At 48.4% G+C, this 9,364-nt stretch overlaps 4 protein-coding genes and 4 non-coding genes across 8 annotated transcripts, besides 5 other annotated features; 6 read left to right on the top strand and 2 right to left on the bottom strand.

Moving 5' to 3' along the window:
• Positions 1-10: 10 nt before the first annotated feature.
• Positions 11-81: a microsatellite.
• Positions 82-176: 95 nt separating this feature from the next.
• Positions 177-249, bottom strand: Tco025E_06797. The gene has a single exon. It is a non-coding gene; the product is annotated as a tRNA-Asn (tRNA).
• A 109-nt stretch (positions 250-358) lies between these two features.
• On the top strand, positions 359-446 carry Tco025E_06796. Its single transcript has one exon. It is a non-coding gene; the product is annotated as a tRNA-Tyr (tRNA).
• A 55-nt stretch (positions 447-501) lies between these two features.
• Tco025E_06795 lies at positions 502-573 on the bottom strand. The gene has a single exon. It is a non-coding gene; the product is annotated as a tRNA-Thr (tRNA).
• A 266-nt stretch (positions 574-839) lies between these two features.
• Tco025E_06794 lies at positions 840-911 on the top strand. Its single transcript has one exon. It is a non-coding gene; the product is annotated as a tRNA-Pro (tRNA).
• Positions 912-1,074: 163 nt separating this feature from the next.
• Positions 1,075-1,110: a microsatellite.
• A 36-nt stretch (positions 1,111-1,146) lies between these two features.
• Positions 1,147-1,175: a sequence feature (GA-rich).
• A 2,346-nt stretch (positions 1,176-3,521) lies between these two features.
• Positions 3,522-3,579: a microsatellite.
• A 1,976-nt stretch (positions 3,580-5,555) lies between these two features.
• Positions 5,556-5,855, top strand: Tco025E_06793 (uncharacterized protein; the record flags this gene model as incomplete). The annotated part of the gene is made up of 1 exon (XM_029373665.1): positions 5,556-5,855. The coding sequence occupies one exon, from the start codon at positions 5,556-5,558 to the stop codon at positions 5,853-5,855; it is 300 nt and encodes a 99-aa protein (XP_029226310.1).
• Positions 5,856-6,116: 261 nt separating this feature from the next.
• Positions 6,117-7,133, top strand: Tco025E_06792 (pre-rRNA-processing protein TSR4; the record flags this gene model as incomplete). The annotated part of the gene is made up of 1 exon (XM_029373664.1): positions 6,117-7,133. The coding sequence occupies one exon, from the start codon at positions 6,117-6,119 to the stop codon at positions 7,131-7,133; it is 1,017 nt and encodes a 338-aa protein (XP_029226309.1).
• A 266-nt stretch (positions 7,134-7,399) lies between these two features.
• Positions 7,400-7,436: a microsatellite.
• Positions 7,437-7,454: 18 nt separating this feature from the next.
• Tco025E_06791 (ankyrin) lies at positions 7,455-8,477 on the top strand (the record flags this gene model as incomplete). The annotated part of the gene is made up of 1 exon (XM_029373663.1): positions 7,455-8,477. The coding sequence occupies one exon, from the start codon at positions 7,455-7,457 to the stop codon at positions 8,475-8,477; it is 1,023 nt and encodes a 340-aa protein (XP_029226308.1).
• A 376-nt stretch (positions 8,478-8,853) lies between these two features.
• On the top strand, positions 8,854-9,364 carry Tco025E_06790 (uncharacterized protein; the record flags this gene model as incomplete). The annotated part of the gene is made up of 1 exon (XM_029373662.1): positions 8,854-9,364. A coding segment is annotated over one exon (511 nt), but the record flags the coding sequence as incomplete, so codon positions are not given.

Below are 9,364 nucleotides of genomic sequence, written 5' to 3'. Positions count from 1 at the left end.
GTCGTAGTCGTTGTTTTTTCTTATTTTCTTTTTTTTTTTGTTTTTTTTTTTTTTTTTNTTTTTTTTTTTTTTTTTTTTTTTCCCTCAGCGGCGTATTGAGTGCTGTTGTCTCTGTCCGTTCGCCTCCTCGGCGGGAACTCCCAAAGGAAAAGGAGTCTCTGTGAACGGCGGAAAAGCTCCTCCCGTTGGATTCGAACCAACGACCTGTAGGTTAACAGCCTAACGCGCTGCCGACTGCGCCAGGGAGGACTCGATCCTGTCCGTGGTCTCGACAGCAACATAAACTATTTTTGGGTTTTTTTTTGTGTTGGAAGTTATGAAACAACGCCACAGTGCGGTTTCGGGGTCGGCCGCCAGACCTTCTGTAGCTCAATTGGTAGAGCATGTGACTGTAGAGTTGTCTGGCGGCAATCACAGGGTCGCTGGTTCGATTCCGGCCGGAAGGACTCGCTTTTCGTGCGAAAAAGGATCGTCGTAGGATGGAAAAAGTCTCCCACATAAAGGCCACTGCGAGAATCGAACTCGCGACCCCCACTTTACGAGAGTGGTGCACTGCCACTGTGCTAAGCGGCCGGTGCGCCGCGCCACATTTATCGCTTGGGAGAATATATTGTAAATATTATTCTTACTCTATTTTTTCTAAGTTTGCAAAGAATATTGCTCCTCGCACATCGGAGCCTCTGCCGCAAGGTGGGGGACATCCACAATCTGGAAATTCAACAGAGAAGATTAGCACTCTCCCTGCGCAAGGCTGATGTCAATCTTCGAGAGATATAGCTTTTCCTCTTCTTAAATGAAGTCACATATGTTAAGCCGGGAATCGCCAAGGCGCCGTCGTTGGCCGCTTGGTCTAGTGGTATGATTCCTGTTTCGGGTACAGGAGGTCACGGGTTCAATTCCCGTAGCGGCCCAGGTTTTTTGATTTATTACCTACCACCACTTATTAGTGGTGGCTCTTGTTTGTCGTTAAGACCGGCTCATCTCAAATGTTGTACACACACATGTTTTTTTTTTTTTATTCTCCCTTTCTGCCCCTGATAGCGGGCCGCTGTGGCGAAGATGGAAGGGATGGAGAAGAAAAAGCAAAAAGAAACAAGTACAAAAAAAGAAGGAAGGAAGAAATGATAGCAGACGGGGCGGTACACATCTTTCTTTTTTTTTTCTTCTTCCTTCTTGGCGCGCGCGCCGTCGCCGTGAGGCGGTGCCGGATGGCGGCTCTCTTCCAGGGACGCGCTGGATTTCCTATAGGAGGGTGCTTCGGCCATTTCCTATCTTTGAATGGTCGGCTCACCGCTTTCCAGGTCACCACCTTCCTTTTAACCTCGTCTTTCTTCATGAAAACAACGAACCAAAAGACGAAGCGGAAGGGAACTGGGACAACAATAAAATAAAATAAAAGGTCACAAGGTCGCGGCGGCTGCGACTTGTAGGCTTACAATGAACGAAATGGGGCTGTGCCACTTCACACCAGAGGAGGTTGGCAAGCTGGGTAACCTCAGTGTAGCTCTTCTGTTTCTGCAGCGCTTACTTTGCTTGGGGCCCTATCCACAACGGTATATAGCGAGGCTCCTAGGAATTTTTGTGTGCTGTTTCATACACCCCTCTGGATGTTTCCAGTCTTATTAAATCCATGAAATACGCACATCCACATGCATTTGACCTTATCGATAACATCTCAAGCATGGACGCGAGTACTTTCTATTGCGTCCTACACTGTACACCAGAGTTGGATGTGAAAATTTGTCACTCAGCGTATATTCCTATCCTCAGAGGGTGTAATGGGTTAGTATTCGACGACGTTTTTTTGTTACGAGTTTTTTTCTTCTTATCACGATGGATTTTCTGGCGGGCTCTACGCCCATCAAGACGTTACAGCCTCAGAATAAGAAGTGTTGAATTTGATTTTCAAGAAACATAACAAGGTTGGTTTTATACTTAATTGAAAGGGTTGAATTTGAAATCAATCACTCCACAAAACGATGGCATTATGGTATTCACTGCGCTTGCGTAGGATTATACTTAAGTTGTACCTCTTGTGTGTATATGACATTCTTTACGTCTCTACTATGTGTTTCAGGCTACTTGAAGAGACGATTTACAAGGCGTTCGTTGCTACTCAAGCCATATTGTTCTCTCTGAATCACTTTCCCTTGGAGGCTCACCTTCCTTTGCTAAACGGAGTCCAAAGGATGCCTGAAAAGAAGCAAGCCATGTCAATCATTTGACATTTTTTACTCCCACAATAAACGCTACTTTAACAATATTTGGGACCTGTTGCACCTTTGTTGCAGCACATTTGATCCTATATCAATTCAAGAGTTGCGCAAAAAAAAAAAGATAATCGCTGTACTCGATATGGCAACCACTATTAGATGCCCTAGAAAGATTGATTGCATCATCAACTCTCTCTCAGGTCTTACAGGTATGAAACATTATCGAATTGCCCGGCTTTTTTTTCTTCTAAAACTTGTAGAATGCGTAATACAACTGTTTTTGCAGCTGACCCTTATTGTAACTCCTTATCCTGCATTTGTTAACCATGCGAATCGTTTATACTCGTGTATATTGGGTTGTCAGGATATATTGGCGGGGTATACGCCTTTCCTTTTCATTGAGAGGAAGATACTTGCTTTTCATGCTTTTGTTTTACAACGACAATGGAGCGGTTATGCCTGTCCACTCTACAGATATATTACATTTCGCATATTAAACGCACGCCACGAGAAAAATGACGAAATCTTTCCAGTGATGTCCACAGGTTTAGATGCTTTTGCTCGTAAACAGATCTGGTTGTGTGGCGAGGAGTTGTTTTTTTTTTGCAGAACTTTATGTAATTTGTGAAGTTGCAGCTTCGAGCGATTCCACGATTTTTTTTTGTTTACGGATACCTTGATGACAGGGAATGCATCTTTTCCCTTAGTGCTGTGTGCTTCTGCTTTGGATCCATCATTTGCGATTCTTGCCGTCGAGCTGGCTCCTACACCACAATCCGAAAAGCTGTGTGTGTGTTTTTTTTGGAAGTTCTCTTGATAATTGTTGAGGATATAGGCCACAAGACTGTCATTGAGAAGTGCAACTTTGCGGCCTCTAAGACGGAATTAGGTTTCTGCGATGATCTTCTTGCCACTATAATTACTGCTTTTTCGTTGGGTTGGACGCAGTGTGTGGATTCATTGAAGACGAGTATCACCTGTTTTCGAAGAACGGTTGTAAATTCTCACATTCTACGGCCTTGTACGTCGCCGATCGGGTGTTTTTTTTTGGATGCCCTGGAGGGGACTTTTGCAAAAGTTTGCTTTTTTACAGGCGACCATTTCTTTTTTTACTTATGCCACGATTCAGGTGCCTCGGGAGGAAGGACCCGGATAGTTTATTTCTTCCTTCTTAATTGGCCAAGCCATGAGACGTTCCGATGCGGAAGTTCTCTTTATTTGTTTCAAAACTGACCCTTTTAGATGTTTTCGGACGGAACTGACAACGAAGCTTTCCTTACAATAATAAATGTATTATATCTCTTTTACTATTATTATTATTATTATTAGTATTATTATTATTATTGTTATTGTTATTATTATTATTTGGCATGCCCCAATCACCAGGGATGCTGTTTTATTTGGCGGAATCAAAAGCGTTTTCAATAGCAGAGCTACTGAAGTCTGCTTCCGAAAGCTACGCAAAGGATGTATCCCTCTTGATGGAAACGCAGGGATTATTTGCGAGATTGCGAGCAACCGAATTAATTAACCTGGATAAATTTTTTTATGCTAACTGCCATTTCTTCATTAGAAGTGAACATAATGATCATGAGTACCTTCTTGAGGCGAATACGACTACTTCTCGTGGAAATAACGGAAGGTGATGAATGGAGTCTGCATCATAGATGCTGTTCTAGGTGTGTGTGTTTTTTTCTTCTGGTGCTTCTGGCGCCCTGTGGTGAATGCACATGGCAGGATGTCTTAACCCGGGAGCATGCGTTCGATGAGCGGAAAGATTTACAATCTACAATATTACTTAGTATTAACCTATACTTGAAAGTGGGGTTTAATGACATTAAATCCATAGCAAAATACGTGGTCGCAGTGTTTATGTGTTTCTTGAACTGGAATCATGGCATGGCGGAATTGGCACTTTGGTTGATTTTGAAGTGTTGTGCCTCTTCTGTGTGGCAACTGACTCTTCAAAAGGAGGAAGTTTACTACACATAGAATATACCAGGTTAAAAATTTTGATGCAAACTCAATCAGAAGATTGGTTTGTCACCACTCCTCCTTCCAGAAGTACACGCGCGTTTTGCCCCACTTCTCTTGGCATTTGGGGACTTATATTCAATTGCATGGAGATGGACTGCGATTTGTGATTTGGCTTGTTACAAGTCTACTGCCACACACCATTGTTTTATTCCTCTGGTTGTGGAGTTGCGTTGAAGATTTTTTTTTTGGTCGGAATTGATAAAAAATGTTTTTGTCTCGATTCTCCGACGAAATTTCTGTCTTTTGTGCAACGGACATCCTCTTCAAATTGCTGCATGTGTTTCCCTCATAACTGCCACACCTGTTTTTCACATTTTTTTAAACTACATGCTTGTTTTCGTGGAACTGGCCCAATTGCGTGCAGCGACTAGTGCTGTAGGGGTTGACAGTGAAGCCAATGCTCAGGCACCCCACAGGAGGTTTTTTCTTTTCTGCCTTTTAATTGTCATTTTTGTTCCTTTGCTGTCCTGATTGAGTGTCAGTTATAACCCACTTTACTAGCGGAGTATTACAGTTGGGCGAAGTCTTGAATGTATGGACAGGCATGCGTGGCAAGAACGCACCGCCTCACCCTTTAATGACGTTCTTGTTCCACTGACACATGTGTTGAATGGCAGCTTTGACTGCTGCCACTGCAAGCGGCTTCGCCTACAAATAACGCGCTTGGAGCGCGAACTGGCATGCGCGCGTGCACGCGAAAGGAAACAGCAAGAGGCCTTGTTGCTACTTCGGTATCCAGGCATTTCTAAAAAATAGTTATTTGCTGGGGTCTCGAGTGAGGGGGAAAACACCTGTGCAAGTTTCGGTAAAAACTAGTCACCGGTATTATTATTCTTATTTATGTTGTGTGTGTGTGGCTTTCTCTTTTTCCCACACTCCGTGTGAGAAGTGCGAGACCGGACTGTGTCTGTACCATACCTCGCCTTACCCACCTTCAAGGTTGTGATAGTAGCGCAGGTAAAAAAAGGAAAAAAGAAAAAAAGTTACTTCCGCGATGGCTGAGAGCTTTTCCAGGGACGGCGCCACCCTTGGCCTGTACTGCACACGTGCGATTGTGGTGCTGCTGCTGGGCTTCGTGGTGTACTTAACCGTAACCTACTGCTTCCATGTCTACTACGACAGAGAGGCGGCCTTTCGCGACGCGTTGACGTGTTCCATGCGGCTGCTAGAGGAAAATAACGTTATTTTTGGTTGCAAAACGGCACCCTGCTGGGATCCACGAGACTTGGAAGGCTTGTGCTCTGGGACGCGGACCTTGACATTGGCTTTGTGAAGCCAGACGACAGCGACAAACTTTTGGCGACAATGCGGGACCTCGATGCGCGCTGCTTTGGTGTCGTGTCCACGGTTCGCACGGGCCTGCGCAACGCGCTGAGAGTGTTTCGAAAATGCACCAAACGAATTTGCGCCGAGTTTCATGAGACGAGCGTCGGTGACGGTTTTGTGGCTTCTGTTGATGGAACCTCCCCCGTGACGGAGCTCTTTCCTCTGAAACCGTGCACCGTAGCAGATGTCTTCAGTCACTGCCCCTACAACGCCCCGTACTACCTAAAGGAGGCATACGGAGGGGATTGGCTGACGCGTTCACTGACCGAACTGTTTTAGACAGCAATGCACCCTACTTGGTCTGTGTACGGTGTGTACGCATGGCCCCCTTTTTCTTCTTTGTCACCGACAGCAATGCTCTTTAACGCCTCTGTGCGTGGGGTCATGCGTACACACCGTACACGAGATGAGAACTGCGGGCGCCAACAACAACAACAAAAAAGTTGGGTGGGTTGATTGGAAATAGCAACCGTAAAAAAAAACATCTAGCCCTCCATCGCGTTTGCTCTCTTCTTCTGCCTTCGAAGGAGGAAGGGTAGGATGACAGGAAGAGATGTTGTCTGGCTTGGAGCACCAGTGGAGTCTGCCGGCGAAGACCTTTGGTCTGCTTATACATCAAGAGTAGGCGGGGCCGCCACCTTGTTTCGCGAGGCGACGGATAACGCGGTGTTCCATTGCCCCAAGTGCGGTGACATGCATGCGGTCTCGTTGTTGGCCCAGATTTACGCTCCGTTGGGGGTCTACGATCGGGTGTTGTACGTCCTCACGTGCTCGGCGTGTAGCACGGAGCAGAGCAGTTTCTGCTTTGCGCTTCGATCACAGAACTTCAACCCTGCCTACGCAACGGCATCGCGGCCGACGGAGCAGCCGGGATGCATGGAAGACGGGGTTCTGTTCAAAGAAGACGCGAACTGGGGAGATGGAGAGGAGGAAGAGGAGGAAGAGGAGGATGCGACTGCGAAGTCCAACAGAAGCAGGGCTCGAAGTGGCACCGCGGCCCTGGCAACCGGGGCGCCTGTGGAGGACACGCACAGCACAGAGGCGTCTGCTGCGCTCGCCCCTTCTGGGTCAAGGCCGCCGATCAAAGGCGCGGGCTTCCCATGCTTCGCGCTTGACGTGTTTGAGGAGCCGCCCAAGTTGCGGTCAAATTCCCCCGCCTTCAGGAATCAGTTGCAGGACGCGCAAAAAAAGTACGGGGACAATGTCGTCGAGACGGCAGTTGTCGAGGAGGACGATGAGCCGCTGCAGGAAAAACGCCTGCGCAAGTATGTGGAGCGCATCGGCCGGGCCCCGTCGCAGTGTGTGCGCTGGGCCCCTGGCAAGGAGCCATTGCAGTCCTCCGTCGTGGCGGCGACCGCACCGCCGTGCCCGTACTGCGGGAAGGAGCGCCGGTACGAGCTCCAGCTGACGTCGCCCATCATTTACTTCCTGACACACAAGAAGGGGTCGAGGAAGCAATCTCTGCACTTTGGGAATGTGCTTGTGTTTACATGCAGCGGAAATTGCAACACGGAGGCGTACTCGTCAGAGTACTGCGTTGTGGAGGAAGAAATTTGAACGCGGCAGGCGCACCTTTTCTCTCGGTTTCCGCCGCTGCAGTCGCACAACAATTCTCGAATAAATACCGCGCACTTTCTCGTTGGAAACTTATGCACGAGTGACAAGGCATAAAAATAAAAAGAAGCAAATCAAGCTAGGCGTGTACATAAATATTGCAGCCTCCTGCTTTCGTCAACCGATGCGGAGGGAACCACGGATGAGGTGCAGAACAGCATTCCAGTAAGTAAACCGATAAGTAATTGTATTGCTCTCATATATGTGCACCTTTTTTTTCCTTTTCCTTTTCCTTTTTTTTTGCCTAACATTAGATCCGTGTCAATGGACCGCAGCGTGTTTGGTGCTATCGAACGAGAGGACCATGCCGCGATGGAGCGGGCGTTCTCATTGGAAAATGTGAATTTAGTGAACGCCGACGGTTACACTCCCCTGTATTATGCGTCTATGAAGAAGAACGTGGGAAGGCGCACCGTCGAACAGCTGCTGTTCCTCGGCGCACAAGTGGATCTGAAGGGGCAAGATGGCGAGACCCCGCTTTACATTGCCTGTTTCAACAGCAAAATAGAGGTTGTGCAGTTGCTGCTAGAGAACGGTGCCAACGTCAACGCCAAAAATGGCCGTGATGAGGAAACACCGCTGCACGTGACGGCTCGCACAGGAAATTGCGCCATACTTGACATTCTTGTGGGGCGCGGGGCGAAACTGGATGTGCAAAACGTCAGGGGTGAAACGCCTCTTTACTTGGCAGCCAAGGCCGGTCTTCACAACGCCGTTTACCACCTTATGAATGCTGGGGCCGACGTCAATATATGCGACGTTGACGGCAAAGACCCTCTGTACGTGGCCTCCGAGCGAGGGCTAAAGCATGTGGTTGTCCTCTTAAAGAGCAGCCTTAAAGGCCTTGCCATTGCAAAGGCAATGGCGGACGAGGAGCTGCGGTTGCGGCCACTCCCAATCAAGTCGACCGAGTTGATTCTTGAAGAGGCAGAGGAGGACGCTGCGGCTGGACGGCTTATTCACCATGATTTTATTCCTTCAAAGCCCGTCAAGGAGGTAAAGCCGCTTGAAATTGTTAAAATCGCTGTGCCCCGCCCGAAAGCTGGTCCGCGAAACCCTTTCGCGGCCACATCAAGTGGCCCATGTCGTTCGCTTGAGGAGGTGGGATATGATGCGCCTCCCGCGCTACCGCCTTCTTTGGCGAACCGTCCCCCAGTGAAATCGGAGCGTATCGGAGGGACGTCGATGCGCATCGGCACGAGTGTTCAAACGATGGGCAAAGATCCCCCAAGGATAAGCTGCGTTCCTGGGGACTGCATGGAGTTTTTTGTACTTCGAGAGTCGTAAGCTCCTTCTGTGGTTTCTCGGCCTTAACTTCTGTTTCTGTTTATGGTCAGTTTACTGCGTGATTCTTGCCGTCGTCTTGGTCTTGTTTTTTTTCCCCCCACTGCTCTTTTTGCAGTAAGTCCGTTTGCACGCCACTTCTGCGCTGACCCAAAGTTTTCTATTGCAAGAAATTGTTTGACATGGGTGACTTCCCCCTCTTTGTGTCACATTTGGTTTGAATGCCTCTGTGTTTCTGCTTTGGCACGGATTGCATTTATTCTTCTGGCTTATTTGTGTGTGTGCCTGACAACAACCGCACCGGACGAGCAAGGAAGGACGACAAAACAACGAAACACAAAAGAGGAGGCTTTGATAGATGACAATGCGACATCACGCTATGTTTGGGAAACTAGCTTTCACCGCTGCCTTGTGCTGTATATGTATCCTGCTTATGGCCGCACTGGCAGGTGCATCGCTGGGAATGGAGGATGCGGAGGCGTCGAACACAATCAACGAAGGGAAAACTCCAGCAGAGGCACCTGCTCCTGTTCTGCACGACGACACTGGGGACGTGAAGCTCAAGCAAGACGAGATTGGACGCCTGCAGGGGGAAGTTGCCCGTCTTCAGAAACTGGCTGAGGCGCAGAAGCTAGAGGCCCAAGCGGAACGGAAGCGGCAGGCCGAGGAAGAGGCTGAAAAGAAGCGACTGCAGGAGGAAGTTGCTCGTCTCCAGAAATTGACCGAAGAGCAAAGCTTAAGGGCTGAGGCGGAAGGGAAGCGGCAGGCAGAGGAGGAGGCGGAAAAGAAGCGGCAGGCTGAGGAGGAGGACGGAAAAGAGCGGCAGGCCGAGGAGGAGGCGGAAAAGAGCGGCAGGCCGAGGAGGAGGCGGAAAGAAGCGGCAGGCGAGG

Source organism: Trypanosoma conorhini (assembly GCF_003719485.1).
Source record: "Trypanosoma conorhini strain 025E chromosome Unknown Tco_14.4_contig_00479, whole genome shotgun sequence".
Lineage (NCBI taxonomy): Eukaryota > Euglenozoa > Kinetoplastea > Trypanosomatida > Trypanosomatidae > Trypanosoma > Trypanosoma conorhini.
The sequence above is the reverse complement of the archived record's forward strand: the minus strand, read 5'-3'. Positions and strand labels throughout refer to the sequence as shown.